A 27,940-nucleotide genomic window follows, 5' to 3' on the forward strand; every position below is an offset into this window, starting at 1 on the left:
AATACCAATATTATTCATTGGGGCTTTCCTGGTGGCTCAGGTGGTAAAGAATCCACCTGTAATGGGGTTCAATCCCTGGCTTGAGAAGATCCCCTGGAGAAGGGAATGGCTACCCACTCCAGTATTCTTGCCTGGAGAATTTGATGGACAAAGGAGCCTGGTGGGCTACAGTCCATAGGGTCATAAAGAGTCCAACAGAACTGAGCAACAAATCCAGTATCTATTTGTTGAGGACCTGTTACGCTTCGTCCACTATGGTAGAGAAGGGATGCTAAGATAAATCAGGTATATATTCTACTTCAAGAAGATTTCTTAGTAAAGAAAATAAAAATATATACATGGAGGGAATTCTCTGGCAATCCAGTAGTTAGGACTCAGCACTTTTACTGCCGGGCCAGAGTTCAATCTCTGGTCAGGGAATTAAGATTTCATAAGCCTGGAGGAACAGAAGGGGGAAAAAAGATGCATGGAATATAGTAAAGGCCCAAGGCTAACTACTATGAAATTTGAGACCTATAGTTAATTCAACTTGGGAAATCAGGGAAAATTTTGTGGAGGAGATGGCTTTTGAATTGTGCTGTAAAAGGATAAGTAGAATTCAGTCATATGATGATGGACTAAAAGGGTATTTCAGGCCAGAGCAGAGAAGTGGAAGGTATATTCAGGGAACAGCAAGTAGTTGGACTCTAAAAGAGTATAGGGTATGTGAAGGGCAGTGATAGAGATAAGTTGATAGATTGGCTGAAATTAGTACTAAAGTTATTTCACTTTTTTTTCCCCAGGATTCTATTCGTGCCGTCTTAGGAAACCTGGATAATTTGCAGCCATTTGCTACGGAACACTTTATTGTATTTCCCTGTATCCTTTCTTTCCTGGCTGGAAATGAACTACAATTCATGCTGTAAATTCAAGTGGAAGCAGCAAACCCATGCAGTTTGGAGGGTGGGTCAAGGAAAGGAGATGGAGTCTTTTCTCTAAAATAGTACTCAGAGATTCATACTGGCTACATCCTCACTCCTTAGCACATTTCCCAGATAAAAGCAAATGGGAAAGAGTGTCCCATCTGAAGTTCAAACATGGGGAAGCTGTCTTGGTCCCTTATCCATTTGTTTTCACTCTGTACGTGGAGATGAAATGGTTTCATGAAAATCTGTCACCAGGTAAGTAGAATGATGAAAGTGTAGGTGGAGGGAAGGAAAAGGGGGCGGTTGACCATCCACAGGTTAGCAGTGCTGAATGTGGTGAAATAGCCAGACTGAGCCCCCACACTGACACTGCAGAAGTCAGGGGCTTGTCCTCCTGGTTCAAATCTTGGTGGATTTGCCACTTAAGAGTATGTGACCTTAGATAAATTACTCAATCTTTGTATGCCTCCTTTGTGAAATGGTGAAAACTAATAGTAGTCAGTGAGTTATTGAAAATATTAAATGTGTACTGGGAAATGGAAAGTACAATGTGACTCATTTCATTACTCAATGAAAAATAACCTATGATATAAATGATTCCTTCCATTTTAGAGTATTTAATGACTTTCACCTTAGTAATATCTTAAAGATATCTCTCAATTTTTAATCTCTGGGGGCCATTGTTATTTTTACAAATAGAGGGACAAAGAGACATCTACCAGTTTGATTTGGAAAAAAAAAGTACAAAGGCATTATCTCAAAATACCTCAATTCATTTGTCACTGATGCCATAAGTTCTACCTTTTTTCTTTTCATAGTAGGGATCATTCCCTTTTAAGTGACTTATTGTTATAATATTATCTGTGTCAGACTTTTTAGATGACACAGTGGAGTCAAGTCATCTCCAAGTCATCTCTTACCAAGTCATCTCCACATGACTTGTAGATGACAATAAAATAAGGGAGGAAAAAAGTTTGGAGACACAGTATTTCTACGAAAAGTAATACCAGGTGAAAGGGAAAAGGGCACACACCAAAGTTTTATCTAGGATCAGTTCTAAGAAGTCAATGAAGAAACAGCCTTGCTTCATTATGATATTCAAATTTCCTATTGTAGGAAAATCAATGAACAGCAGTCCTCTTGGGTTGGTAAGTTTTCCTTTTCTTTATGAAATGAAAATTGCCTTTATTGCCTCTTATTATCTCATGTTTTGCTCTTGACTCTTCTTTTTTACCCCTTGGTTGTTGCTCAGGTCCAATAAGGATTGTATACTCGGGAATTTTTTATCTTCTTGGCTAGATTTCTGAGACTTTGTCTATCCTTACTTACAAAACTGTTGTTAAAAGCTGCCTTTGGCAATTTATAGATGGGCAGTTCTCTTCACTGTGCCCTCATGTGAGCAACTATGGAACAGGAAGAGTCTCAGGAATCTGGTTCCTCTCTGAAGGTCCTGGAAGAAGGGAAAGCAGCAGAAGCCGTGCTGAAGAAACGAAAACGCAGAGAAGTGCCTAGCTCCCCGGCCAGGCCAGGGCTGGACAGGTCAGTGGTGTTGGGTGAGGCACTAAACCCTGCATTCTAGTTAGGCCTTGCCCTCTGTTGGGGCGAGTCACTCTCTGTCTCAGGGCTTCATTCATAGCTGCTTGTTTGGGTGGGTAGACTAAGGGAAGGAAGCAAGTTGGTATTTGCAATGTAATTTGCAAATCTACTTCCTCAGCAAAGTAGAGTTCTTCTGTTCATTATCCTCAGTGAGGACTGAGGGAATTCCCTGGTGTTCCAGTGTTTAGGACTAATACAATATAATTTTATTTTATGCAGTGAGCAGTATATTTTTGTGCCTGCTCTCACTTTTCCGGCAGGTGTGGGTAGTTGTGTCTGCTGCATGCAGAGCCTGTGCAGCTTTTGGAACTCTACCTTAAGAGGGAGTACAGGCCGAAACATAGATGTTTGTAAGAGGGTATGCCTCAATTACTGGCAGAGGTGCTGCAAATTACGGGGAGTGTTGAGCACATCTCTTAACATATTGAAGTTACTATTGTAGGGGCTACTTATTTCTTCTTTTGATTCTCTGTCAGGGACAGAATGAGTCAGTAAGACAATTGAATTGTTCATATTAGCACCCACAGAGAGATGCTGGAATAATCCAAGGTGTGGTTTGCTCCCCAACCCGAAGTGCTTTCAGCTCAGGTTCACAGAAAGCAACTGTTCTTTTCCTGGTATTGTGTGGGCACCAAGACATACAAAGGCAGTGAGGGCATATGGGGCTGTGAGGGTAGACCATGAAGGAGCTGACCCCTACACTGTCCAAATGCACATGTCAGTGAAGAGGTGGGAGATTCCCTTCCCAGACAGGTGGGATGTGAGGGTGCTTGGAGGTATGAAGTTTTGCTTGGTTCTGTTTGACTGAATTTTTCACAGAGAAGGGGCCTCATATCTTCCCTTTTTCTGTGTTTTGATACCCAACCAAGTATTTCAAAATCCTGCTGTCATTCACAATTTTCCTTTCTCAACCCCTAGATCCCCAAATGTCTCAAAATGTGATTCTGCTGTGAATTAAAGCAGCACCCAAAGAGAATTTGGCCACACAATTTATTCTGTAGGCCAGGAGTGGCATAAAAATAGCCAACCTGCTGAAATATTCATCTGGGACACTTTTGCTTGAATGTGATGATGTTGCCGCTACCAGTAATGTTTCTTGGGCTTTTTTCTCCCACTTTAGGGCCAAGATGGGGACTTCCAGTCAAGGGCTCAGCAAAAAGAAGCCCCCTGTGAAAACCAGGAGGGTATGCACCAAAATGGAGACTTCAAGACTCTTGGCTATTTCTGTTTGGTTGCGAGTCAGGATTGCTATTACCAGCACATCTTGGTCCTAAGTACAAACTGAATTCAGTGCACTCATTTTCAGGTTTCCCTGTCTGCAGAACAACTTTCAGCCATCCACCCTTGCCACAGCCTGCCCTAAATGTAGTTGCATAATATACACATCGATGAATCCTTTTGTTAAAAAGCCTTCTCTTAGCTTAAAGAGCTGCTTTTTTTATACTCTGCAGTTGAAAAAGAAAATAGGTCTGTTGAGTTGAGGTGAGATCCAGTGTAGAATTTTTTTTTCGAAAGCTTTTTGCCTTCATCTGCACTGGAGTCTGAGTCTGGGAACATCTAATTTTTACAGACAAAATAGGTTTGTATCAGCATAAGATACTGGTAAAAGAAAACTTCATTTAGAGCAGTGATGGGTCGGCCTCAATAATACTTGATTCATTTTGTGAGGTCTGGTCTCCATTTAGATATTCATACATCTGCTACTTCTCCAATTTAGGGCTTCTTTTCCATAATAGTCCCTAAAATAATGCCCCTTTTCCTTGAAATAGTTGTTATTTGTGACTTTTCTTACTTCTCTATCATAGCTCCAAAGCAGCTCTGACCTTTATTTCCTAGCTCACTTCCCTCACCTTCCCAGGATCCAAAACATGATCAGTTATTGAGTAAACATTTACATATTCATTCGTTCAGCAAACATTTATTGAGTATCTACTGTGTGCCAAAGTAATAGCAAGCACACTTTCCCCTAAAAGTGCTGAAAGTGTAAAGCTGGGCAGACAATTTATGATAAATGTGCTATGAATAGGAGTAAAGGAAGCCCAGGGGACAAAGGGACCACAAAGGAGAACCTCACTGAGACCAAGTGGATGTGAGAGAGAGTTCCCAGAGTAGCTCAGGGTAGTGCCAGGCACTTAGGCCAAGTGGAGAGAGTATAAGAGCACAGTGCTTTTGGTGACTGGACACCACCTCACCTGGTGCTTAGAGCACAGTGCTGACCTACTGGAGTGGTCAGCACAGGTTGCATCCTAAACGGTCTTAAAGCCACCTTCAAGATCACAGGAATTCCCTAAAATATTTTTAAGCAGAAAACTGAAGTGATTTTCATTTCTAAACAATTCTGTCCCCTGTTTGCCAGGCATTGCGTTAGGTGCTTGGGTGCACACAAACATATAAAATCTGGTTTTTTTCCCAGGAGTTTACCGTTTAGTTGGAGTAGAGTGAACCCTTAAAGATAAAGACCTCTGCCTCTGTGGGCAGGGGCAGGGTACAGAGCCATGTTATACCCATGGCCAACTGGCCCATGGAGTGATTTTAGCAGATGGTTTCCCTCTATACTCTCATCCTTTCAAGAGGGAAGAAGAATAATTTAGAAAGTACGAGAAGAGGACATGAAGCTCTGGAGAACAAAGACACTCTATACAACCAGGATAATTACTATTAAAGGAGCACTTCCCTCCCTCTCTACCCTTTGTACCTTCCTACTCTTAGCCTGACGCATCATCTCCCTCAAGAACCCACGGTTTCTTAACTCAACATAATTACCTTGTCAACCTGATACTGGGTTAGAAAAAACTCTGAGAAAAAAAGAAAAGGAATATGTTTATTGATTTTGACTCAAAGCCCAAATGGTCTCTACTGTAGACCCTGTTCCCAGAGAGCAGACATCTCCTAAATTAACCTGATCACGGTGACTCTTAGTGCAAGTCACTAAGAGCTGGAAGAATCAAACTTGCTCCTTTGGTCCAGTGCTTAATATCTTCGCTCTCCTTTGGGGGAAGTTAAGGTGTAGAAACACAGTCAGTATGGATTGTGCACATCTGTACACAAAGGGAGCCTGTGCAGGGAAAGCTTAGAAGAATGCAACACATACCTGAATGAGGCCTCTGTTTCATCAGAGGTGTTTAGGGAAAATGGATGAGAAGGGCAGACTCATTCCTTTAGTTATTTCAGCTCCCAGATCTAGAAATCCAGACTTTAACCGGATAAAAAATGGAAGAGAGCAGATGAATGGTCCAGAAGGGAAACAGACTGCCATGCACGTAGCTTTCTTTTCCTCCTCTGCTTGCTTGACCTGCACTTCCAAGCAGAAGTAACCCTGTACGTACAGGGGACAGCTTTGCATCAGGTTTTCAGGGTATTATGTGTAGCTGGATGTCCTGGATGGTACCCTCAGTTTTATTTCAGGCTATAATGTTTTTCCTCTCTTACAATATTTGCCTGAGGAAACCTCTGTAAAGATTTCAGGAGAGCACAAAGGCTCTCTTACCACAGAAATTTGCACTGGTTCAGAGATAGGCTATACCTCTGCCCCAGAGCCTTTGCGCTTCTGGTCCCCACTTCCAACCTTAGTAGATGCTTTCCTTAGGGCCAATGCAGCAGGATTTAAATTGCAAACAGTAGTTTCCTTAAGTTCGTGACAATCATTCCCTCAAGCTAGAAATCATATCTAGGGCCTCTAAATTCCCTTCCACCCTATATAGAAGAAGTGAGAGGTAGTCTCCTTCTGCCCAAGAGTTCTTTTCACTTTTATAGGAGTATGACTTAGGTGGCTGCCCATGGGGTCTGGGATTTAAGGGTTTGTGGAAAAGCTTACCAGCAATATCAGCTCATGCTTAGCATGGAGGACCTGTCCTCCCTTTCCTGGCATTGCTGTGCCTCTGCCCCCTTGATACACCCTGACAGTCGGCAGCCCCTTGCTACAGAATTCTTCACTGGCAAAATGGCTCAAGGGACTCCCCAGCACTGCTGGGTAGTCAAGCCTCAGATTTTGCCTCAATGAGGGAAGTGACCAGTTGGCAGTGATTCCCAAAAAGAAATATATAAACCGTGTTTCTGACTATTAAGGTATCTCAGAGAATATTATAGGCCCGGAACCAGGCTATAGAGTGTCCCCTTCAAAGTACAAAGGAAGGTCTGTAGGGCAGTGGCAGAGGGAGAAATGATAAGATTGTGTTGCAGTGTGCTGGCTGCCTATGCCACAGCCACGTTTCTGCCGGCTCTAGCCACGCTGATCGTATTTACATGTTAATGGCAATGTGCCCTTGTGCATCATGTCGTTGTCTGGAATGCCCTGCTCTCTTTCACTCCTTGATGCTGTCCTTCGAGGCCCCACTTAAATAACACTTCCCCTGTGAAGTCTTCCTTGTCTAACCACTACCCACTCTCTTTACATCCTCCTCAGCAACCACAGCACTCTATATAGACTGATAGGGTAGTCTTATCACACTGACTTATAGTACTTAGTTTATATGTCAGTTTTACCACATAGATTATACTTTTCTCCAAGGTAAAATAAAGGTCCTCCTGATTTCTAAAACCTTGAAATTCTGTCCTTGGCAATAGCTGGCACTCAGAAACATGGAATGGTAAGGTACACCCAGCTTGGTTTGTTCTTGTCTGTTAAACATTATGATTTTAGGACAGTGTTTGGAAAGCTGATATGGGAAAAGGACAGTCCTATAGAGGGAAAAATAGAACCTGCCTGGGCAGTCAGAAGCCAGACCCTAGCACTGATGTGAAATCTCTTCACCAGCAAATAGCATTCAGACCCCCAAACTGGAAAAGAGTAAAGTTTAAGACTTTTCTTGGTCTTTTCATCAGAAAAGAGAAAGAAAAACCCAGCAAGAATGCCAGAAGACCCCAGCATTTGATGTCACTGATGTCCAGGACCAGGGTATGTTCTGGGAAATTCATATTTGTTCTCCTGTAATAAGCATCCTGTCCTCTTTAGTCCCCTGATGAGCAAAGCAGCACAGAGCTCTGAGTTTGGGCACACTCAGTGGGTGATGTGCCTTGCTCCCGTGGAGGTGCTTGTTGGCCATTCAGTCCAGGGGCGTGCTCTTGGGTAATAGAAGCCCCTGCAGTTCCCAAATGGAGTGAAAGAGGCAATGCACGTTCTTCTTGTGCTTCTGATAGCAAAATTAATGCTCCCACAGTTTCAGAACATTCCATGTAAGTTTTACAGAAAAGTTGGGAGGGATATGCTTTGCTTTTCTATCCCAGAGGACAATCTCTGGGAAACTGTCTCTCCTCCTCTTCTCTTTGGGGCATTAGTGTTAATATCAAAGGTGCAGATGGTGCTTGACAGGGGCTGGAAATGCATGTCAAGATGTCGCCCTTTCTGCTTGCTGATCTTTCACTCAGCATGAGGATTCAGTATGGATGCAGTTATCACAGATGCAGGCACATGAGCAAAGTGAGTTCTCCAACAAGTTGTCAGTCCATGTGTAGACACACCAGCCATGGTAGGTGTCTAGGATTTGAGCAATGTAAAAATCTCAACCTGACTTTGAAAATACTCCAAGGTCAGAATAGCCTCTTACTGAACTGTACAAAAAAGATCTTCACGACCAAGATAATCACGATGGCATGATAACTCACCTGGAGCCAGACATCTTGGAATGTGAAGTCAAGTGGGCCTTAGAGAGCATCACTACGAACAAAGCTAGTGGAGGTGATGGAATTCCAATTGAGCTATTTCAAATCCTGAAAGATGATGCTGTGAAAGTGCTGCACTCAATATGCCAGCAAATTTGGAAAACTCAGCAGTAGCCACAGGACTGGAAAAGGTAAGCCTTCATTCCAATCCCAAAGAAAGGCAATGCCAAAGAATGCTCAAACTACCGCACAATTGCACTCATCTCACACGCTAGTAAAGTCATGCTCAAAATTCTCCAAGCCAGGCTTCAGCAATATGTGAACCGTGAACTTCCAGATGTTCAAGCAGGTTTTAGAAAAGGCAGAGGCACCAGAGATCAAATTGTCAACATCCGCTGGATCAAGGAGAAAGCAAGAGAGTTCCAGAAAAACATCTATCTCTGCTTCATTGACTATGCCAAAGCCTTTGACTGTGTGGATCACAATAAACTGTGGAACATTCTGAAACAGATGGGAATACCAGACCACCTGACCTGCCTCTTGAGAAACCTGTATGCAGGTCAGGAAGCTACAGTTAGAACTGGACATGGAGCAACGGACTGGTTCCAAATAGGAAAAGGAGTACGTCAAGGCTGTATATTGTCACCCTGCTTATTTAACTTATATGCAGAGTACATCATGAGGAACGCTGGGCTGGAAGAAGCACAAGCTGGAATCAAGATTGCCGGAAGAAATATCAATAACCTCAGATATGCAGATGACACCACCCTTATGGCAGAAAGTGAAGAGGAACTCAAAAGCCTCTTGATGAAAGTGAAAGAGGAGAGTGAAAAGGTTGGCTTGAAGCTCAACATTCAGAAAACTAAGATCACGGCATCTGGTCCCATCACTTCATGGGAAATAGATGGGGAAACAGTGGAAACGGTGTCAGACTTTATTTTTTGGGGCTCCAAAATCACTGCGGCTGCTGATTGCAGCCATGAAATTAAAAGACGCTTACTCCTTGGAAGGAAAGTTATGACCAACCTAGATAGCATATTAAAAAGCAGAGACATTAATTTGCCAACAAAGGTCCGTGTAGTCAAGGCGATGGTTTTTCCTGTGGTCATGTATGGATGTGAGAGTTGGAGTGGGAAGAAAGCTGATCACTGAAGAATTGATGCTTTTGAACTGTGGTGTTGGAGAAGACTCTTGCGAGTCCCTTGGACTGCAAGGAGGTCCAATCAGTCCATTCTAAAGGAGATCAGGCCTGGGTGTTCATTGGAGGGACTGGTGCTAAAGCTGAAACTGCAATACTTTGGCCACCTCATGCAACGAGTTGACTCACTGGAAAAGACTCTGATGCTGGGAGGGATTGGGGGCAGGAGGAGACGGGGACAACAGAGAATGAGATGGCTGGATGGCATCACCGACTCGATGGACATGAGTTTGAGTGAACTCTGGGAGTTGGTGATGGACAGGGAGGCCTGGCGTGCTGTGATTCATAGGGTCACAAAGAGTCAGACACGACTGAGCGACTGAACTGAACTGAACTGAGCTGGGATGAAATTGAGAAGATCAGAGCAAACAATGCACCTGGCTTCACTCATCCTGGTTTGAGGCTGCCCTTGGCTCATGCTCGGTGTTCTGCCTTCTCCTGCTCACATGTAAGTAGCCCTTTCCCTGCCTGAGTGTTTCCCTTGCAGATTCTAAATGGGAGGACAGCCTGGTAGGGAAGACTATCCCACCGTCACAGCAACACAATCCACCTCCAGCTGAGGGACCTGCAGAGCTGGGAACCAGTGGCTTCTTTGGGTTTCTGACGTAAGACAGACTTCTCTCCTGCCATTAAACTTAGCCCGATTGAATCTCTCAGGGGAAGTAGACTAGAAAAGAAAGCAGATTACCCTTATAATCTCTATTTTGTGCAGAACAAATTATGGAAATGAAATAGAGCTTTAGGGTCCTAACTAACCTACCCCACCCTGATGTGCCCAGCATTGAATCTGATATCCTAAATGTTACTTGGACAACAACTATTCTCATTGTATTTGGGTTATTCAGTTGATTTCATTACTAAAATAGTCCCATTCTTCTCTTTGAACTTAGGCTCTGTCTTCAAGAGTTCTTTTTGCAGAGTACAAAACAAATCCCTTCACCTATCTAGAGCTCAGCCATCGCATTGCTATTGTTCTTTATTTATACTTCCAGAGTATAATTTAACTTAGGTACCTTTTCAAATGCTGTTTCAGACTTGAATTTCCAATCAGTGGTCTCAGAGCAGAAATGCCCTAGCTAATAATAGAGCCCTAATGGGACCTGGGAGACGGGAACTGGACCTCTGGAGTCTCAACCTGCTCTGCTCTCCTTCTGCAGCTCTCTCTTCCCATTTAGGTATTTCTTCAGAAAGAGCAGCCAATGAGCCTCCTAAATGCAGCCGAGGAAGAGCAGTGACTCTTCCCACTCCACTCTCTGCTTATGATGTTCCGGTCATAGAGAATGAAAGCCTCAGACTCCCTGAGTCCTCTTGTGGGTTTGTCCTGTCATTTGCCTCTTTACAAAGGAGTGTCCTCCCCCAATTTAAATCACTAAGAATGTAAGTTTCTAAAATGCTCTAGTCTGAGAATTTTACTGCCCAATGGGCCAGTTGGATCTTTCATCTCTAGCACCTTGATTTCTAATGACAATAAATTATTTATGAAGACTTAATGACTGAATTTTAGCGGGGGTAGAGAGAGAGCAAACTATTTTCTCAAGATATAGGGATACAGTTGTTGACAGAACACTTTGGGTAGGTGGGATCTGTACCTGACCTCAAATCTTCAACTCTCCTGGCCGGGTTATTAGGGAATGGGGTCTTGCAAGACTCCATTTCCTGAGCCCTGCTGCCCCTCCAGAAATCATGTCTTGTCAGTTCACCCCATTTGGCCCCAAAATACAATCTCTTCATAGATAAATTCTTCTCATTTAGCTACTCCTTTGGCTTTTGACAGTAATGCAGACCAAGTTACTGGATTAACTTGAAGTCAGTGTAGGTTAGAGGCATTTTTTAACTGTAGAGATGACCAGTATTAGAATAGGCCACTTTGTAAGGTAATGAGCCCTTGTCATTCCTACTCTTTGAACAGAGCTGATTATCTGTCATACTGGAAGTTTCTCATGGTGAATGGAAAAGTTAGGGCTGGACTGCTAAAGGGGTCTCTTGGAGACCCCTTGTTCAGATACCTTTCCCTTAGGTGGGCAGGACAGATGAGGTGGGCTACTGAAGGGCCTGGGACCTGAGGGGAGAAGGGCTGAAGGGGAAGTCACTATGCGTGAGGACTGGAGAACTAGGGACAAGTTGTGTTTACAGCCTTTCCCCTCCTGTCCCAAACACAGCCTGCTTTACAAAGCTGTCCAGAGGCTCAGCTCCAGAGTCTGGAGATCTGAGTAGTGCCATTCTGACTTCCAAGCTTACAATGAACACTTGGCAAAGTCACTTTCCTTTCTGGTTCTTATTTTCTCATCTGGAAAATGAAAGGGTAGGATTTGATGAGCTCTCAAGTGCCTTCCAGCTCTGGCTGTCTGTGTGGTTGGCTCTGCTTCTCTGAGCAGGTCAGTGAGACTACAGCCCTGGGGTGTGCGGGGCCAGAGTTAGCCCTGGCTTCCTTCTGATTTCTCCCCTTCCCCAGCCCCTGTGGCTCTCGCTGATGAGGGTCTTTTTCTAACTTGACACAATCTCGCCCCAGGTATAATTTAGCACCATGCATGAACAGCAGATTTGGGTTCCAAATCAGCCTTGCCATGAACTAGCTGTGTGACCTTCAGTAAATTTCCTTCTCTGAACCTTAGTTGCCTCCACCTGCAAAACCGGAGCCAGGGCTGGACAAAATGATTGGATCTGCTGGGGTTGATGGCTTCAGGCTCTTCCAAGTGTCAGGTCCCTGTTATTCCAGGAACTAGGGGGAGCCCCACCCTGCAGCTGACCCCCAGAATGAGAAGTCATCCACTTGACAGTGAAAGTGAAGCTCTGAAACGAACTTAGAACCCCCCGCCCCACTCTCCTCTGGCTCTGCCATGAAGCACCTCTCAGGATGTCCCCACTGATATCATCAGTGAGACACTATCACCTCCCTTGTCCGTAAGAATCTCCTCTCCACCTGGACCTTTGCAGTGGGTAAGAGAGATGGGCAGGGCTGAGTTGTGACCACCAACTTTAAGGTTGGGCTGGCAAAGCCTGAAACAGAAGTGTCCTGCCCGAGGCAACACAGCAAAGAAGAGAACCCAGGTGGCCACAACTCAGCCCGGTCCAGAGCCCTCTCTCCCCAAGCACACACACTGCCCCCTCTGCCCCCTTCTCTCTACACCTCACTTCCCCAGCCCTGGGCCACAGGCAGCTGTAGGACAGCTGGAAAGCAGAAACCACCCTCTGAGGACCACACCTCAGAGAAGAGCAGGATCTCCCAGGTGGTTTCGCTGTGAGGCTTCGGGCAGAAGAGAGGCAGGCCTGAAAGCTGATCTCCAAGAAGGCGTGGCTCCAGGATGATGGTGAATAAAAACTCGGAGAGCCAGCAAGGTCTGGAGACCAGCAGGAGGCAAGAGGAGCCATTCAACAATCCATTCAGAAGCGGTGAGCTCACTGAGGCAGCAAGAGCCCCGGGAGGGCCTCAGGGCTGTAGCTATGGGTCCTGCAGGCCCAGATGGGGCAGGTGGAGGGAGGCAGAGGTTTGTGCTCCAGATGGTGGAGGAGATTCCCGGGGAGAATCACTGCAGTGGGCTGACATGCGAGTCACACTGGGACAGCTGCTCACACTCAGACCTGTCCAGAGAGGACGGGTACACACATACATGCAGAGACACATGCACCCAAAGGCACACACAAGGAGAGACAGCCCCTCAAGGCTTGCCTCACCCCAGTCAGACAGGCCAGCCCAGTCCTGGCTCAGTCACCCAGAGGCAGCATTCAAAGAACTCCTCCCCACACCTGCACACCCACCTAGAAACATCTGTCCACCCTTTGTGTTTCAGGTGCCCATGGCGTCCCCTCAAACCCTGCTCCTCTGCCTGCTGCTCCTGGTGGTCACTGAAGGCCGGAGTCGACAGGCCGCCATCCCAGGCTGCCACTTGCACCGTAAGTGACTCTAGGAGCAGAGAGCTGGGTGGAAGCAAAGAGCTGATGGATCGGACCAAGGCGGGGCAGGCAGCACCCTTGAGGGACCCAGTGAGGCTCAGGGAGCAGGCGCCGGGCAAGCCTTTGCCAAGGCACCATTTACCACTCCCGTCTCCTTCTAGCCTTCAACGTGACGGTGCGAAGTGACCACCAAGGCACCTGCCAGGGCTCCCATGTGGCACAGGCCTGTGTGGGCCACTGCGAGTCCAGCGCCTTCCCTTCCCGGTACTCCGTGCTGGTGGCCAGTGGTTATCGACATAACATCACCTCCGTGTCTCAGTGCTGTACCATCAGCGGCCTGAGGAAGGTGAGGGGGCTGAGCTCAGCAGTGGCTCTTTGGGGTTGCGGAGACACAGGGGGCAGGGATCTAAGATGGCCTGAGAAAGGACCCTGGAACAGACACCCGCCTCTCCTACAGGAGAAGGTGCAGCTGCACTGCGGGGGGAACCGGAAGGAGGAGCTGGAGATCTTCACGGCCAGGGCCTGCCAGTGTGACATGTGTCGCCTCTCGCGCTACTAGCCCATCCTTCCCCCGTTCCCCTCCCCTTGGTCACAGGGTTTAGAGCTGGAGTATATCCTGTATATCCTGAACCTCAGTAGGGATAACAGGTCCAACCCTCTAAGAGGGGGCTTTCTGCCTCCTCCCCACCTCTGCCTGGCTTCCGAACCAGCCCTTCCCCCGTGTCCCTACCCCTAAATAAAGCAAGCAGATCCTGAGTTTCTCTCTTTATTAAATCTACCCCCAGCCATGGAAAGGGGAACAGACCACGGTTACTGTGACCATCCCCCTTGTCCCAGGACACAGGGACTCTTCTGCCTGTGCCCTTACCCCTCCCCCTGCCCAATAAATAAAAAGGGGACAAGGATGTACAGGGCTGGGGAGGGGAGGGGAGGAGGGTGCCCCAGGCCCAGGATAATGTCTGTGTTGCAGGGGAGCTGGGGGAGAATAAATAGACCATGGATCCCACGGTGGGGTGAGGAAGGACCTCGCGGTGGCACAAGGTGGGGCAGGCGAGGGGCTGCATACCCCTTGCCCCAGGCTGGGAGCGGGGGGTGGGAGCCTGCCTGCAGTCTGGAGCCCAGCTTTGTGGGGCAGGGCAGTCCCCGATGGCCACTTCCTGATCAAGCGCACCCTGGTCCAGTCCTACCAGGAGGGCCTGACAGTTCTGTTGCCAGGACCACCATCTCTCCTCCTCTCCCCCAAGAGGAAACTGCCTATGCTGGGCCAGGCAGGGAGCCCTCCGAGCCCCCACTGGCAAGGCCAGGAGTAGGTGTGTATCTCTCTGCGCCCCTGGGCAGGAGGGAGGGTGGAGGGACTGATAGCTCTGGGTTTAGCTCCTCCCCTTCTGGGGATCTTTAGCTCTGACCTCCACCAGTGACCTGGGGTGTAAGCCGCTGGAGCGGGGCCTCTTTGGCCCCCTGGGTCCCCTGTAACCGGCGTAGCCGTAGCTCCTCCAGGCCTTGCCACAGCTCCTGACGTTCCCGGGCCTTCTGCTGCTCCCTGGGGAGAGAGGGAGAGGCAGTTCCCCTTCCTGGAGCTCCAACTGCAATCTAACTCCCTCACCACCACCCCACCTGCAAAGAGACTCAATGGGAATCTTCCACTTGGGGAGAAAACACTGAGGAGAGACACGTCCCAGCCCATGGTCATGGAGTAGATGGATCAGCCTGGCCCTGAGAGGCCCCGCCTGAAGAGCTGTTGTTATGTTGTTGTTTAGTTGCTAAGTCATATCCAACTCTTTTGCGACCCCATGGGCTATAGCCCACCAGGCTTCCCTATCCATGGGATTTTCCAGGCAAGGATACCAGAGTGGGTAGCTATTTCCTTCTTCAGGGGATCTATCCAACCCAGGGATCAAACCTGCATCTCCTGCATTGGCAGGCAGATTCTTTACCACTGAGCCACCAGTAATCTCCATACTAGGAGGAAGTACTTGGGAGGATAATTGGAGGATGCAGTGGAAAGCTGGGCACAGATGGCCCAGCATGTGACAAGACCACAGGGAGAGACTTTAAACATCTGACCAGATGGGATATGGGTTGTCCTTTTAGGTTCCCTCCAACCCTTAGAGCTGGTCCTTTTCCTGCTTTTCTCCCCTCTCCCTCCATGCCCACTCCCTCTCAGCACTCACTGCTGCTTTTCCAGCTTGTAGGAGGCTGTCAGCTCATCAAACAGCTTCCCATTCATCTCCATGAAGGTCTTGAGCACATTGTAGATCAGAGACACAATGGTTCTTGGCAGGGACAAGGATGAGGTGAGAGATGAGAGCAATTTCAGTTGGGTCCCACCTCCCACTCCAGCATTCTGCCTATCTCTGTGTCCCAAACACAGCCTCCAGCCCTGAACACCACAAGCACTACCCTTCTCCTTCCCCTTTCGCCACCCCTCCACCACCTTCAGATGCCTTTCCTGATCCTCTCCAGCTAGGAGCAACCCCAGTTCTGGACTGGCTGGCCCTGCCCCCGCCTCTGTGGGTCAGGTCAAAGCCTGGGCACTCACTGATTCCAGTGCTCCTTGGAGACTTGGTAGAGGGTCCCAAACACAGCAGGCAGCACAGTGTGGCAATTGTCCTCAATGAGGCTCAGGATATACTCATTGTTCCAGAAATACAGAGCCCGCTCTGCAACCTGGGGCAGCAAGATGGCAGAGTAAGCGCCTCAGTGGCTTCCCTGCAGGCGCCCGTCCTGGAATCAGACCCAGCCCCAACCCCAGGGCACGCTGTGCTCCTTACACCCCATCTCCAGGGTTCATCACACCAACATGGTGAGGCGCAAAGAACACTGGATCTGGAGTCCCGACTCAAAGGTGAGTCCTGGCTCCACTACACACTGGCCACATGACTGGGAAAGGCAATTTACCCCTCAGCCTCAGTTTTCAAATCTGTAAATTGGGGCTAATAATAGCTCCCTCCATACGGCTGTCATAAGAATTATATGAGGTATTTAGTAAACTGAAGTGCCAGAGTCATTGTGAGGAAAAATTGACAACCACCAGGTTACGGCTTATAAAAATGAAAGTCTGCATACACATGTGGGAGAACACTGGTTACATCCAGTCTGGATGGAGTCGGGAAGCCTTGCTGGTCTCTGTGAGGCTAATGAAACTTAAGGCCACTAAGAAAGGGGGAAAGTGATGACAACCATCCTCCCCATTCATGGACATTTGGTAAACATCCATTTCCGTTTATCAGATGTGTTTATGCTACTATCTCTTCAGTTCTCCTCCCCACCCAGTTGGCCCATTCTACAGATAAGGAAGCTTAATCCAACTCAGAGTGGTGAAGTGATTTGCTCGAATCTCCTCAGCCACTGGGAGGTCTCCTAACCCTGAGTCCAGCATCTCCACATTATCAGACCCAGGAAGGTCCAGAGGAGAAACTGAGGGCAGAGGAAGCTGTGTGAGGTCAACCTGCCAACCTTCCGGTCCATACCCTGGCTCTCACCCCACCTGTCCCCATCTGTACCTGGAAGTGGGGGCTGGACACACAGCGGGCCACCTGCTTGAAGAGGGGCTCCTGGATCTTCACAAACTGCGAGGGCTCGATAACATCCAGAATCTCCTCCATCTCCCCCAGAAACATCACCTGGGGTAGGAGCAGGGACACAGGGGCGACGGTTCCCATCTCCCCTGACATACAGCTGACTGCCTTCCGGAAGCCAAGCCTTCCCAGCCTCCCTACAGTGGACACCAGAGCCCTTCTTCATACCTCTTTCTGGGTACAGGTTTTTGGCCAGTATTTGAGCAGTCCCCGGATCACCTGTGGGAGTTGAGACAGACAGGAGTCAGGCCTGCCAGGGTTGGCCCCCAGGGTGGCCTGCCAGGACACCAGGTTGCCTCCCCCACCAGAGGTACTCGAGAGCTTCCCTGGTGGCTCAGTGGTAAAGAATCCACCTGCAATGCAGGAGACGCACAAGACGTGGATTCAATCCCTGCGTTGGGAAGATCCCTTGGAGGAGGGCACGACAACCCAATCCAGTATTCTTGCCTGGAGAATCCCAAAGACAGAGGAGCCTGGCGGGCTGCAGCCTATAGGGCCACAAAGAGTCGGACATGACTGAAGCGATTTAGCACACACACCAGAGGTACTCACATGTTCCGTCAGGGTTGCGTCCTTCTCCAGGAACTGCACCACACAGTATGCCAGCTGCAAGGGATCGGGGGTAGGGTGGTGGAGGGGTAGGCAGAGAAAGACGACAGGGGTCAGGAGGGGACCAGGACAGGATCCCAGATATTTGTTCACTTACTCTTCGCTCATTCACCAAGCATTCACTGACCACCTAGGACATACCAGGCACCGTGTTTGATGTGTAGGGACACAATAATGACCCTACAGGGGAAATACTCAGCAAACCAATCCTTACAAATTTTATAAAAGGTTCCATAACCACAACCTGTATCATGATCTACAGGAATATAGAAAGAGGAGAGCTTAATCCTGCCCAGAGCAGGTTAAGAGGGAGGGGGCTGGGAAGCCTTCAGAGAGCTGATGTCTAAGATCGGCCTGAAAGGATCGTGGGGATTCGCTAAGGTAGATAGAAGAGAATTAGTCAAGAAAAAAGTGAGAGAGGATCCCATGAGTTCATGGTTTCGAGTGCCTGGAGTCAGAATGTCAGGCTGACCCTGCCAGTCTGGGTGGCTGCCCTGACTCTCAGGACCTCTCCACCATGGCAGGGCCAGGCCTGGGCCTTACCTGGGCATGAAAGACAGACAGCGACTTGACAGAGTGCAGGGGAATCAGGACTCGAACCAGGAACTGCTTGTGCTCGGTCTTCAGGGGCAGTGCAAAGCCGTTGATGATGCTGAGGAGGGGACAGAAGAGACGAAGAGGGCTGGGATGACTGGGCCTCCGTCCCTCCTCCCAGAATCCTCCAGATGCTCCAGCTGAGGCCCAGAGAGAGTCACCTTCCTAGGATCTCCAGCAGCTCAGCAACGCCATTGAAGTGCTCGAATTCATAGATGAACCTTTGAGAGGAAGAGAAGGATGCACGAGAGTTCAAGGCAATCGGAGCAGGCCCAACCCTCCTCTCAGCCACCCTGCCTACCCACCCCTGCCCTGCACATTAACCCAGCTCTCTCCCAAGAGGCTGTGCTCTCTTCCCCAAACACCAAACCAGGCCCACTGAGATCCACACCCACTTCTTTATCACCCTCTCAGCCCAGCCACCACTGCCACTCTGGATCCCAGCTCAGGCCTCTCTTCTGTGAAGCATCATCTGCCAGACCCTAACTCTCACTACCTGGTCCCCAGGCAATCCACAGGCATTCAGCCTGAGTCCTTCACTCTTCATGCCAATCAACCGAAAGAATGACAGAGCGTCTATTCTGTGCTACGTATTTCTCAAAACCATCCCAAGAGGTAGAGCTTATTAGATCCATTACACAGATGAGGAAATCAGGGCTCAGCAGCTCAATCAAACTTGCCCTAAAGTTAATAAGCAAGAGATCCAATACACTGAGCTCCTGGAGGACAGGGATCTTTCCTCACCTATTTCGTAGCTAGTAACAATAAGAGTTAAGGGTTCAGAGTTCTAGCCTTGGTCCAGGAGTTATAGTGAGCAAAGGCATTGCCTCATTTCATCTTGACAGCTGTCTCTGTGTTAGTATAGTTATCATTCCCATTCTAGAGACGAGGAAGCTAGGAAAGAGCTTAAATACTTTGCCCAAGTTCACCCAAATAGTTGAACCAAACTCAAACACAGGCCATCGAGCTCAAGAGCCAGTCTCAACTACAAGGCCATATGGGCCCCTGATGCCAAGTAGGCATTGGTGCTCAATACATATTTACAGAAATAATCCCTTTCTTTGGGTTCTATGGCCTGGTATGACAAAGATCAAAGATTTAGATCCCAGGCCCCCTGAACTGACCTAGTCCCTGCAAACCATTTCATCTCTTAGCCTCTATTTTCTCATCTGTTAAATGCAAATGAATACCCTTTCTCTGTTGATCTCACAGGATTTGTATAAGCAGTACTACTGGCAGCAGTACATGCTGCCAAGAATAAACTCAAAAACCATAGTTCTAGGTCCCCTAGCCCAGAAGCCTTTGCCTCTGTCTTCTTCTTCCCACAGCTCTCCCCGCTCCCTCCCCAGGTTTCAGCAGGGCAGGCAGCAGGCACCCACCGGAGGAAGATATGGCTGCACTGTTTGCGGATGTAAGCCCGGAGCCCCAGGAACTTGCCGTAGACCCGGTGTAAGATGGTCTTGAGGTACTCACGCTCCCGGGGGTCTTCGCTATCAAACAGCTCCAGGAGCTGTGGGAGCCAGGATCAGGGGTTAGGAAAGAGGCCAAGCCAGGCTACTTCCGTTCTATGCCCACGCCCCCACAGAGAGCCTGCCCCCACCCCATGACACCACCCGGCCTGGGTTCCCCACTTCACCATCAAGACAAACTTTTGATCCACATATCTCTTGGCCACAGAGGGCTGGAAGTCTGGGCTCTCCAAGAAACGCAGGAAAAACTCATATACCAGCTGAAGGAGGGGACAGACGACACGGTGAGTTCAGGAACAGCTTCCCCCTTCATCCTGCCCTGTGGCCCGCAGCCCGCAGTCCAGGATCTCAGGAGACCCTCTATCCCCTCCTCGGGTCTCTTCTGAAACTTATATCCCTGTCTTCCCCAGCCCTCCTACCTGAAGATGTGGCCATGAAGGCTCAAGGTTGGGCTCATCCTCTTCAGGGTCAAATTCAGGGTTCTCACTGGGCGGCAGCGTCCGAAAGATATTCACTGAGATCTGAGGGGCAGGTCAGGATTCTTCCTTAAAGAAGGTTCTGAGGCAGAAGCTAGGACATCCCTCATCCAAAGTCTAACGGGCCTCAGCACCTGCCTCAGCAAGCAGTTCCCTCCTTTGCAATCACTGCCTGAACATCTAGTTCATGGAAGACCTGGGCTTGGGGTTGGGGACTGAGGGGCAGATGAGACACATCCCCACCCTCTATCAAGTGAAGTCCAGCAGGGAAGACAAGATGGAAAATGGTAAGGTCTACGGACCTTCTAAGCAGCAAAAGGGAGATTTCTAGTTTGAGTACTGAGAGAGGCTTCATGGAAGAGGCAACAGATGAGCTAGGCCATGGCACAAGGAACGTGTGGAATGCACACCAGGCCTCAGGAGAGAATAAGCAAAAGGGCGGGGTGGGACAAGCCCAGGAGGCACTGAGGGACCTACACTGGCAGGCTGCTGGGCAGGAGTGGGGCTGGGAGACCGGTCAGGCGGGAAGACATGGACCCTAAGGCCAAGCCAGAGAGTATGGGTTTATTCTCTGCCCGGGAGCTCTGCGGGCAGGCAGCAGGGTTCCCACGCGCACCAAGCCCTGTGCCAGGTGCTCACCATGCGGATGATGTCTGGGTAGACAGGCTCAATGAGGACCCCCCGGGTGCTCCCCACGCATTCCACCAGCTCATTGAGCGCCGCCCGCTTCACCTCCTTCCCCTTCAGGTCAGCCACACAGTCCAAGAAGTCAAACATCACCCCACACTGGGCCAGCTTCCGGCTCAGCAGCTCATGCAGCTCAGAGGCTGGCACATCTGGGGAGGGAGGAGGGGTCTGAGCCTGGGCCCCAGCTGCTGTAGCTCTGGGCAGGGGCAGGCCTTCCTACTCCCTAGGGCAGGCTCCTCTGCCCCCATGCCCCATGCTTCTGGGCCATCTCCCACTCCTTGCCGAAAGGAAACCGCTTCTGTCCCATCCTCCATTCTTGCGAGGTAAAGGAGCTTCATCTCTTCATCCTAACTGAGGCCCAGAGAACACGACGGCCTGATTGGAAAGCATGGCTACAGACCCTGGGTGCCTGGGCCTTCCACAGGTGCCCCAAACAGCCACGGCCTCCCTCTCCTAGGTAGCACTCTGTTTGAAGAGCCAGCAGTGGGGAGAAGAGCCAGGACTAGGAATCTCTCGGGTGCCTTCTGCCTCAGCTAGTGGGGCCCTGTACCCAGAGGTGGGGGGACAACACCGTGATTGCAGGGAGCCATGCTGAGCACCTGCTCCAGGACCCTGGCAGCAGCCAGGCTGCTAGTGGCTTCCTGGAACCCAGGCTGTAAGCCCCACCCTTAGCCCTGGTCTGCCCCCCAGGGTGGCGCCACCTCCAGATGCCCCACCTCCAAGGACGACAGGCCAGTCAGGCCATGCGTCAGCACAGAGGGCGAGAGGGCTGGGGGGTGGGGGTCAGCTCAGGTGGTGGAGCCCCTTGCTCGGAAGGGCCATCCAGACTCCGTCGGATCACAGCTGCCAGCTGCTTCTCACTCCCCCACCCCCAAGGCTCGCTGGCCCACTCCAGGACTCAGGTCCCCTTGCGGCCAGCAGCCGGGCTCACCTTTGAGCAGGGGCAGTGGAGTGAGTTCTTGCTGGTTGCTCTGATAGCGGAACTGAGAGGAGCTGTGGGACCGCCGGGGCCGGGCCCTGCGGAGGGAACGGCGGGAGAAGCCGTCCACCTTGTCGGGTGGGGGCACAGGGGACAGCCCCGGGGAAGAGGGGCTAGTGGGGGTACTCGCTGGGGGCAGCTTCGTCTCCATGGCGGCTAGGCGGTAGGTCAAGCCTTCAGAGCCCCTGAGGTTCCCTCTGGGGCTGCAGGGTGCTGAGTGAGGCTGGGTTGACTAACTTGGGCCCATCCTGTGCGCTGCGGGAAGTAGGGGGGGTGGGGTGGGCACAACCACAGTCCTGGGCCCCCCCCCAGGACCTTTGGCAACTGCCCAGTCCTGGGGGGCAAGCACGGTAGAGAGGAGGATGGCTCAGGTTTCAGGTCCTTCCTGAGGGTCCGAAGAGTCCAGCTAGGGTTCCCAGCCTGGCTCTTTTGAAAAAGAAGTCAGGGCAGAGAGGTCGGCAAGAAAGACAGAGAGCCTGTCAGTTCTTTCAGGACAGCCTGTGGGGCTGCCACTGATAGCCTGTCTTCCTGCCCTCCGACCCTGGCCCAGACCCTAAACGAGGTGCAGGTGCCTCCCTTCTCCCACACATAAAGGCCCCAGGCTCCAAAACAACCCCCTCAAAATAGGGCCTCTCCCCCAAGCCAGACCCTATCTAGAATGGGGACCTTGGCCCTCATCCCTGGCCCCTAACGGAATGGGGACCCCATTCCTGCTCCGCTAATCAGGGTCACCAGGGACTCTTCCAAGAATGGGGGCCCTATCCCCATGCCAACCCCTCCTACAACCCGGCGCCCTCCCCAACCTCAGTTTCTCCTTCCTCACCCCCAAATCTCATCTGCCTCCCAATGGGGGGACACTCACTTCTCAGACGCCCAGACTTAGGTCACGGGCCCTCCAGGGGCTCCCTTTGGGGAAGGGAGCAGCTACTCAGGGCTCCTTCGCAGCGGTTCGGTTCGGGGCGCTGGCGCTGGGCGGCGGCGCTCCTGGGTTCTCTCTCCGGCTCCGGGGGGGCCGGAGCATGCCCCCAACTCAGCCCCGAGTCGGGGCGCGGGCGCCCGGCGGGCTCCGGGCTGGCCGGGGCAGCGCGCAGACCTCTCCTCAAGTCTGGGGACCCTACCCGCGCAGCACCGCGGGAGCCCCGGCTCTGTGCGCACCGGCACCCGCCGCCCAGCTTCTCACGATGACATCAAGTCACCTCCCCCAGTCGGCCCGCACATCCCCGCGGGTTTGGGGGGCGGGGGAGGGGGGCTGCGTCAGGAAGTTCCCGCGGGGGCAGCTGGGAGATGTAGTCCCTGCACCAATTAAAGCGGCTGCCTGACCGAAGGGGTAATCCCTGAGGGCACCAGGGGACAAGACTGAAGCAGAGTGGGAAGGGGTCCAGCTCGGGCTGGGCTGCTGGGCTCTGGAAGGGAGAGCGCATAGGGAGAGAGAAGACTCAGGAGTCGGCACCAGGAAGCTGGGGGCGATGCCAGGACGCTGGCAGCAAAGAGGCCCAATCTTCTGTCACACCCAAAGATTTGCCCTGCTCCATCTGTGCCCCAGGCATTGCACCCACAAGGGAATGCCACGCTCGCTCCAGAATGGCTGGACACTAAAACCCCAGTAGAAAATGGCACTGGACTGGTTAATAGTCTGCAGTGGGCCAGTGCCTGAGGGGAGGGGTGTGGTACCCCCAAGGCTGCTGGGAAATGAAGTCCTTCCTCAGCCTGCAGTCCCCCTCCCCTCCCTTGCTGTCTAAGGTGACATCATGGTCTGGGTTTAAAGGGCCAGCCTAGGAGTGGCAAAGCATCAGAGCTGGAAGTGCTCCCTGGTGCTGCCACACCACCCCAGCAAGCTAGCCTCTCTGAATGGAACTCCCAGCCTCTCTGGGACCGAAGATGTGCTCTTGGAGTCTCTTGTTCAAAACCCTGCTGCAGGGACTCCAAGGCAAAGGTGGAATTCCAGGAGTTTGGCATTCCTGCCAAAAGTTCCCAGTTTGTAGTCCTGGGCCCCTTTGCTAGCACCCTGGACCCCAACACACTTCATTCCCCTGGACTCCATCCCCTACCCTATACTGTGAAATCTCCACCCAGAAGTTTCGCCCAAATGAACAACTGTTCCTTAGAGCACCAGGAGTGGGCAATGGAACCTGGCGATGAAGTCAGGGAGGTGCTGGGGTCCTTTCAGTCTTCCTCACCCTGCCCTAGGCCTTGTTGGCCACTCTGCTGCCTTGGAACCACCCAGCCACCTTGCCTGCTGCAGAGGGAGCCTGGGTGCCCAAAGGGCGCCCACCTACCGGAGCAATGAAAAGCAAAGGCCACAGTTTAGACTGGCTGAGATCCAGAACAGAACCCTTTGCTCGGTAGGCCTTGTCCGTCTGGCCCTTGTGACCTCATCTGTCAAATGGAAGCCCATACTCTCCTCCTTGCCCACCTCCCAGGCTCAGGAGATGAAGCTTCTCCAACACCCCCACAGAAAAAGCTGGGGGAGGGGAGGCCCACCAAGCCTTCTACAACCAGGTGAGGACCCTGAGGAGCAGAGAGGAGAAGTGCTTTCCCCAAGGTTACACATCCTGCCATCAAAGTCCGGGACCGCGGCCCAGGCTCCCACCTCCCAGCCTAAGTCAGGAGCACACGAGCCCCCAGGCCACGGGCCCAGTGCTCCGGACTCTGAGGGTCTCCAGGCCAGAGTGGCCATGGAAGGTTGGTGCCTTGTGCAACCCTCAGGTTGAGGACTGGGGCACTGAAGAGTAGAAGACACACATACGATTTCCTGCAAGAAAGAGCCTGTGAACTGCATTTCAAAACACACACACAGTGTTACATAGCGGTTGGAGAGTTGAAAAACACTTTTTCAATAATTTGTTAATATTTATTTATTTTCGGTTGTCCTGGGTCTTTGTGGCTGTGTAGGCTTTTCTTTAGTTGTCACAAGCAGGGACTACTCTCTGTTACTAGTTTCAGTGCAAGGGCTTCTTATTGTGGTGGCTTCTCTTGTTGCGGGGCACGGGCTCTGGAGCAAGGGCTTCAGGAGTTGCAGCACATGGGCTCCGCAGTTGTGGCTCCCAGGCTCCAGAGCACAGGCTCAATAGTTGCAGTGCACAGGGCTTAGTTGCTCCAAGGCATGTGGAATCTTCCTGAATCAGGGATTGAACTGATGTCTCCTGCATTGGCAAGGAGTTTCTGTAGCACTGAGCCACCAGGGAAGCCTGAAAACTATTTTTTAAATCATTTTTACTGAGATATCATTAACACACCACAAAATTCACTCATTTTGGTGTTGCTGTTTAACTGAGTATAGAAAATCAGTTTTGCAAGAAGAAAGGTTCAGGAGATTAGTTGTACAACAATGTAACCACGATGGTGTGATCACTCACCTAGAGCCAGACATCTTGGAGTGTGAAATCAAGTGGGCCTTAGGAAGCATTACTATGAACAAAGCTAATGGAGGTGATGGAATTCCAGCTGCGCTATTTCAAATCCTAAAAGATGATGCTGTTAAAGTGCTGCACTCAATACGCCAGCATATTTGGAAAACTCAGCAGTGGCCACAGGACTGGAAAAGGTCAGTTTTCATTCCAATCCCAAAGAAGGGCAATGCCAAAGAATGTTCACACTACCGCACAATTGTGCTCATTTCATATGCCAGCAAGGTAACTCTCAAAATCCTTCAAGTTAGGCTTCAACAGTGTGTGAACTGATGTTCAAGGTAGATTTAGAAAAGGCAGAGGAACCAGAGATCAAATTGCCAACATCTGTTGGATCATAGAAAAAGCAAGAGAATTCCAGAAAAACATCTGCTTCATTGACTACACTGAAACCTTTGACTGTGTGGATCACAACAAACTATGGGAAATTCTTAAAGACGTGGAAATACCAGACCACCCTACCTACCTCTTGAGAAACCTGTATGCAGGTCAAGAAGCAACAGTTACAACCAGACATGGAACAACAGACTTAGTTCAAAATTGGGGAAAGAGCATGTCAAGGTTGTATGTTGTCACCCTGCTTATTTAACTTACACGCAGAGTACATCAGGCGAAATGCTGGGCTGGAAGAAGTTCAAGCTGGAATCAAAATTGCCAGGAGAAATATCAATAGCCTCAGATATTCAGATGCTGCTGCTGCTAAGTCGCTTCAGTCATGTCTGACTCTGTGCGAACCCATAGACGGCAGCCCACCAGGCTCCCCCATCCCTGGGATTCTCCAGGCAAGAACACTGGAATGGGTTGCCATTTCCTTCTCCAATGCATGAAAGTGAAAAGTGAAAGTGAAGTCGCTCAGTCGTGTCCGACTCTGTGTGACCCCATGGACTGCAGCCCACCAGGCTCCTCCGTCCATGGGATTTTCCAGGTAAGAGTACTGGAGTGGGGTGCCATTGCCTTCTCCGGATATTCAGATGACACCATCCTCATGGCAGAAAGCAAAGAGGAACTTAAGAGCCTCTTGATGAAGGTGAAAGAGGAGAGTTAAGAAACTGGCTTAAAACTCCACACTCAAAAAACTAAGATCATGGCATCCAGTCCTATCACTTCGTGGAAAATAGATGAAGAAACAATGGAAACACTGACAGACTTTATTTTGGGGGGCTCCAAAATCACTGCAGATGGTGATTGCAGCCATGAAATTAAAAGACGCTTGCTCCTTGGAATAAAAGTTATGACCAACCTAGACAGCATATTAAAAAGCAGAGACATCACTTTGCTGACAGAAGATCCATCTAGTCAAAGCTATAGTTTTTCCAGTAGTCATGTATGGATGTGAAAGTTGGACCATAAAGAAGGCTTAGCACTAAAGAATTGATAATTTCGAACTGTGGTTTTGGAGAAGACTCTTGGCAGTCCCTTGGACAGCAAGGAAATCAAACCAGTCAATTCTAAAGGACATCAATCCTAAATATTCATCTGAAGGACTGCTGCTAAAGCTGAAGCTCCAATACTTTGGCCACCTGATGTGAAGACCCAACTCATTGGAAAAGACCCTCATACTGGGAAAGACTGAGGAGGGTAGAAGGAGAAGGGGACGACAAAGGATAAGATGGTTGGATGGTATCATTGACTCAATGGCCGTGAGTCTGAGCAAACTCTGGGAGACAATGAAGGACAGGGAAGTCTGGTGTGCTGCGGTCCGTGGGGTGGCAGAGTCGGACACAACTAAGCAACTGAACTACAACAAACGTGAATATACGTAGCACTACTAAATTGTACTTTTAGAAATGGTAAAATTTATTGGGTATAGTTTACCACAATTTAGTGTTTATATTTATTTATCTGGCTGTGTCAGGTCTTCGTTGTGGCATGCAGGGCCCTTCTGCGTTTTTCAGTTGCAGCAGGCGAACTCTTAGATGCGGCATGTGGAATCTAGTTCCTTGACCAGGGATCCGACCTGGGCCCCTGTACTGGGAGCATGGAGTCCTAGTCACTGCACCATCTATTGTCATCCAGGTGCCAGAATCAAGATTGCCAGGAGAAATGTCAGTAACCTCAGATACACAAATGACACCATCCTAATGGCAGAAAGTGAAGAGGAACTAAAGAACCTCTCGATGGACCACCTGAGCAGTCTCTATTTTAACACGATTTAGACAAAATGCAAATCCAGGCCCTCCCCCTTGGCCAAGTCAAAAACCATCCCCCTGGCCACCTTCTTTGATCACTTTTACACCTGTCTTGATCCCAGTGAGGGGCTTCTTCTGGGTGGACCATTCCTATCTAAGGGAGAACCTTCCCCCAGGACCCCTGAGACCTATAGCACCTTGTTTGTCTGACAAGTTCCCACCTATCTGGTGTGTACAAGAAGCCCCCCAAAGCCTGGCCTTCCCCCTTTTCTTTCTATGGGGAGGTAACCTGGCCCCACGCTTCTCCAGGCCCCTTGAGTTCTCTGGGATCCAGCTGTCCACTTCCCAGGGCCACTGTCTTTGTTGGATTACTGTGGAGCTCACTCTGTATTGTCTGGGGTAGAGATGCCCCACTTCTGGGATCTAATGCCTGATCATCTGGGGTGGAGTGGATGTAGTCATAACAGAAATCAAGTGCACAATAAATGCAATGCACTTGAATCATCCTGAAACTGAAACCATTCACTTCAGACAGGTCCAGCCCCTGTGCTGGCTCTCAAACCCAGCCTAAACCCTGCCTGGGACTCAAAGCGTGTGGCTGCTGGAACTCAAACCCAGCCAAAACCCACAGTACCTGCTTTCAGAACCTAATGAAGCTCAGGCTCTTGATGTCTCATCACAGAAACAGTTCAGTGAGAGACAAAGTGATAGGTAAGAAGTGGGTTTATTCAGAGAGAAACGCATTCCACAGACAGTGTGGGCCATCATAGAGGGCGAATACAGCGGCCTCAAACTGTGGTGTGGTTAACTTTTACGGGCTTAAT

At 50.0% G+C, this 27,940-nt stretch overlaps 3 protein-coding genes across 4 annotated transcripts in view; 2 read left to right on the top strand and 1 right to left on the bottom strand.

Annotated features, from left to right (window-relative positions):
• Positions 1–10,649, top strand: part of MAJIN (membrane anchored junction protein) — a 44,565-nt gene extending 33,916 nt beyond the window's left edge. The window contains exons 4-11 of the mRNA XM_055414878.2: positions 783–858; positions 1,035–1,160; positions 2,022–2,053; positions 2,353–2,444; positions 3,622–3,685; positions 7,323–7,395; positions 9,785–9,902; positions 10,455–10,649. Of these exons, the coding sequence (XP_055270853.1) occupies positions 783–858; positions 1,035–1,160; positions 2,022–2,053; positions 2,353–2,444; positions 3,622–3,685; positions 7,323–7,395; positions 9,785–9,902; positions 10,455–10,500 (627 nt within the window). The 3' untranslated portion in view covers positions 10,501–10,649. The remainder of the gene's footprint in view (positions 1–782; positions 859–1,034; positions 1,161–2,021; positions 2,054–2,352; positions 2,445–3,621; positions 3,686–7,322; positions 7,396–9,784; positions 9,903–10,454) is intronic.
• A 1,878-nt stretch (positions 10,650–12,527) lies between these two features.
• On the top strand, positions 12,528–13,891 carry GPHA2 (glycoprotein hormone subunit alpha 2). The gene is made up of 4 exons (XM_088832262.1): positions 12,528–12,782; positions 13,086–13,188; positions 13,350–13,534; positions 13,646–13,891. Exons 1-4 carry the CDS (start codon positions 12,600–12,602, stop codon positions 13,745–13,747), a joined length of 573 nt encoding a protein of 190 aa, XP_088688388.1. The 5' UTR covers positions 12,528–12,599; the 3' UTR covers positions 13,748–13,891.
• A 55-nt stretch (positions 13,892–13,946) lies between these two features.
• On the bottom strand, positions 13,947–22,834 carry PPP2R5B (protein phosphatase 2 regulatory subunit B'beta). 2 transcript variants are annotated; one of them, XM_055415592.2, is made up of 14 exons: positions 22,443–22,834; positions 21,533–22,006; positions 20,554–20,750; positions 19,858–19,959; positions 19,606–19,698; positions 19,349–19,479; positions 18,131–18,190; positions 17,919–18,027; positions 17,319–17,372; positions 16,935–16,985; positions 16,692–16,811; positions 15,728–15,855; positions 15,360–15,461; positions 13,947–14,728 (listed from the first exon to the last, which is right to left on the bottom strand). In XM_055415592.2, the coding sequence occupies exons 2-14, from the start codon at positions 21,729–21,731 to the stop codon at positions 14,584–14,586; spliced, it is 1,491 nt and encodes a 496-aa protein (XP_055271567.1). In that variant the 5' UTR covers positions 21,732–22,006; positions 22,443–22,834; the 3' UTR covers positions 13,947–14,583. The 2 variants fall into 2 exon arrangements, with proteins under 2 accessions (XP_055271567.1, XP_055271568.1); XM_055415593.2 differs by having other exon boundaries at positions 21,533–21,618; positions 22,443–22,831.
• Positions 22,835–27,940: the final 5,106 nt, after the last annotated feature.

Source organism: Moschus berezovskii, chromosome 25, assembly GCF_049115385.1.
Source record: "Moschus berezovskii isolate FMDL1 chromosome 25, NW_MosBer_1.0, whole genome shotgun sequence".
Lineage (NCBI taxonomy): Eukaryota > Metazoa > Chordata > Mammalia > Artiodactyla > Moschidae > Moschus > Moschus berezovskii.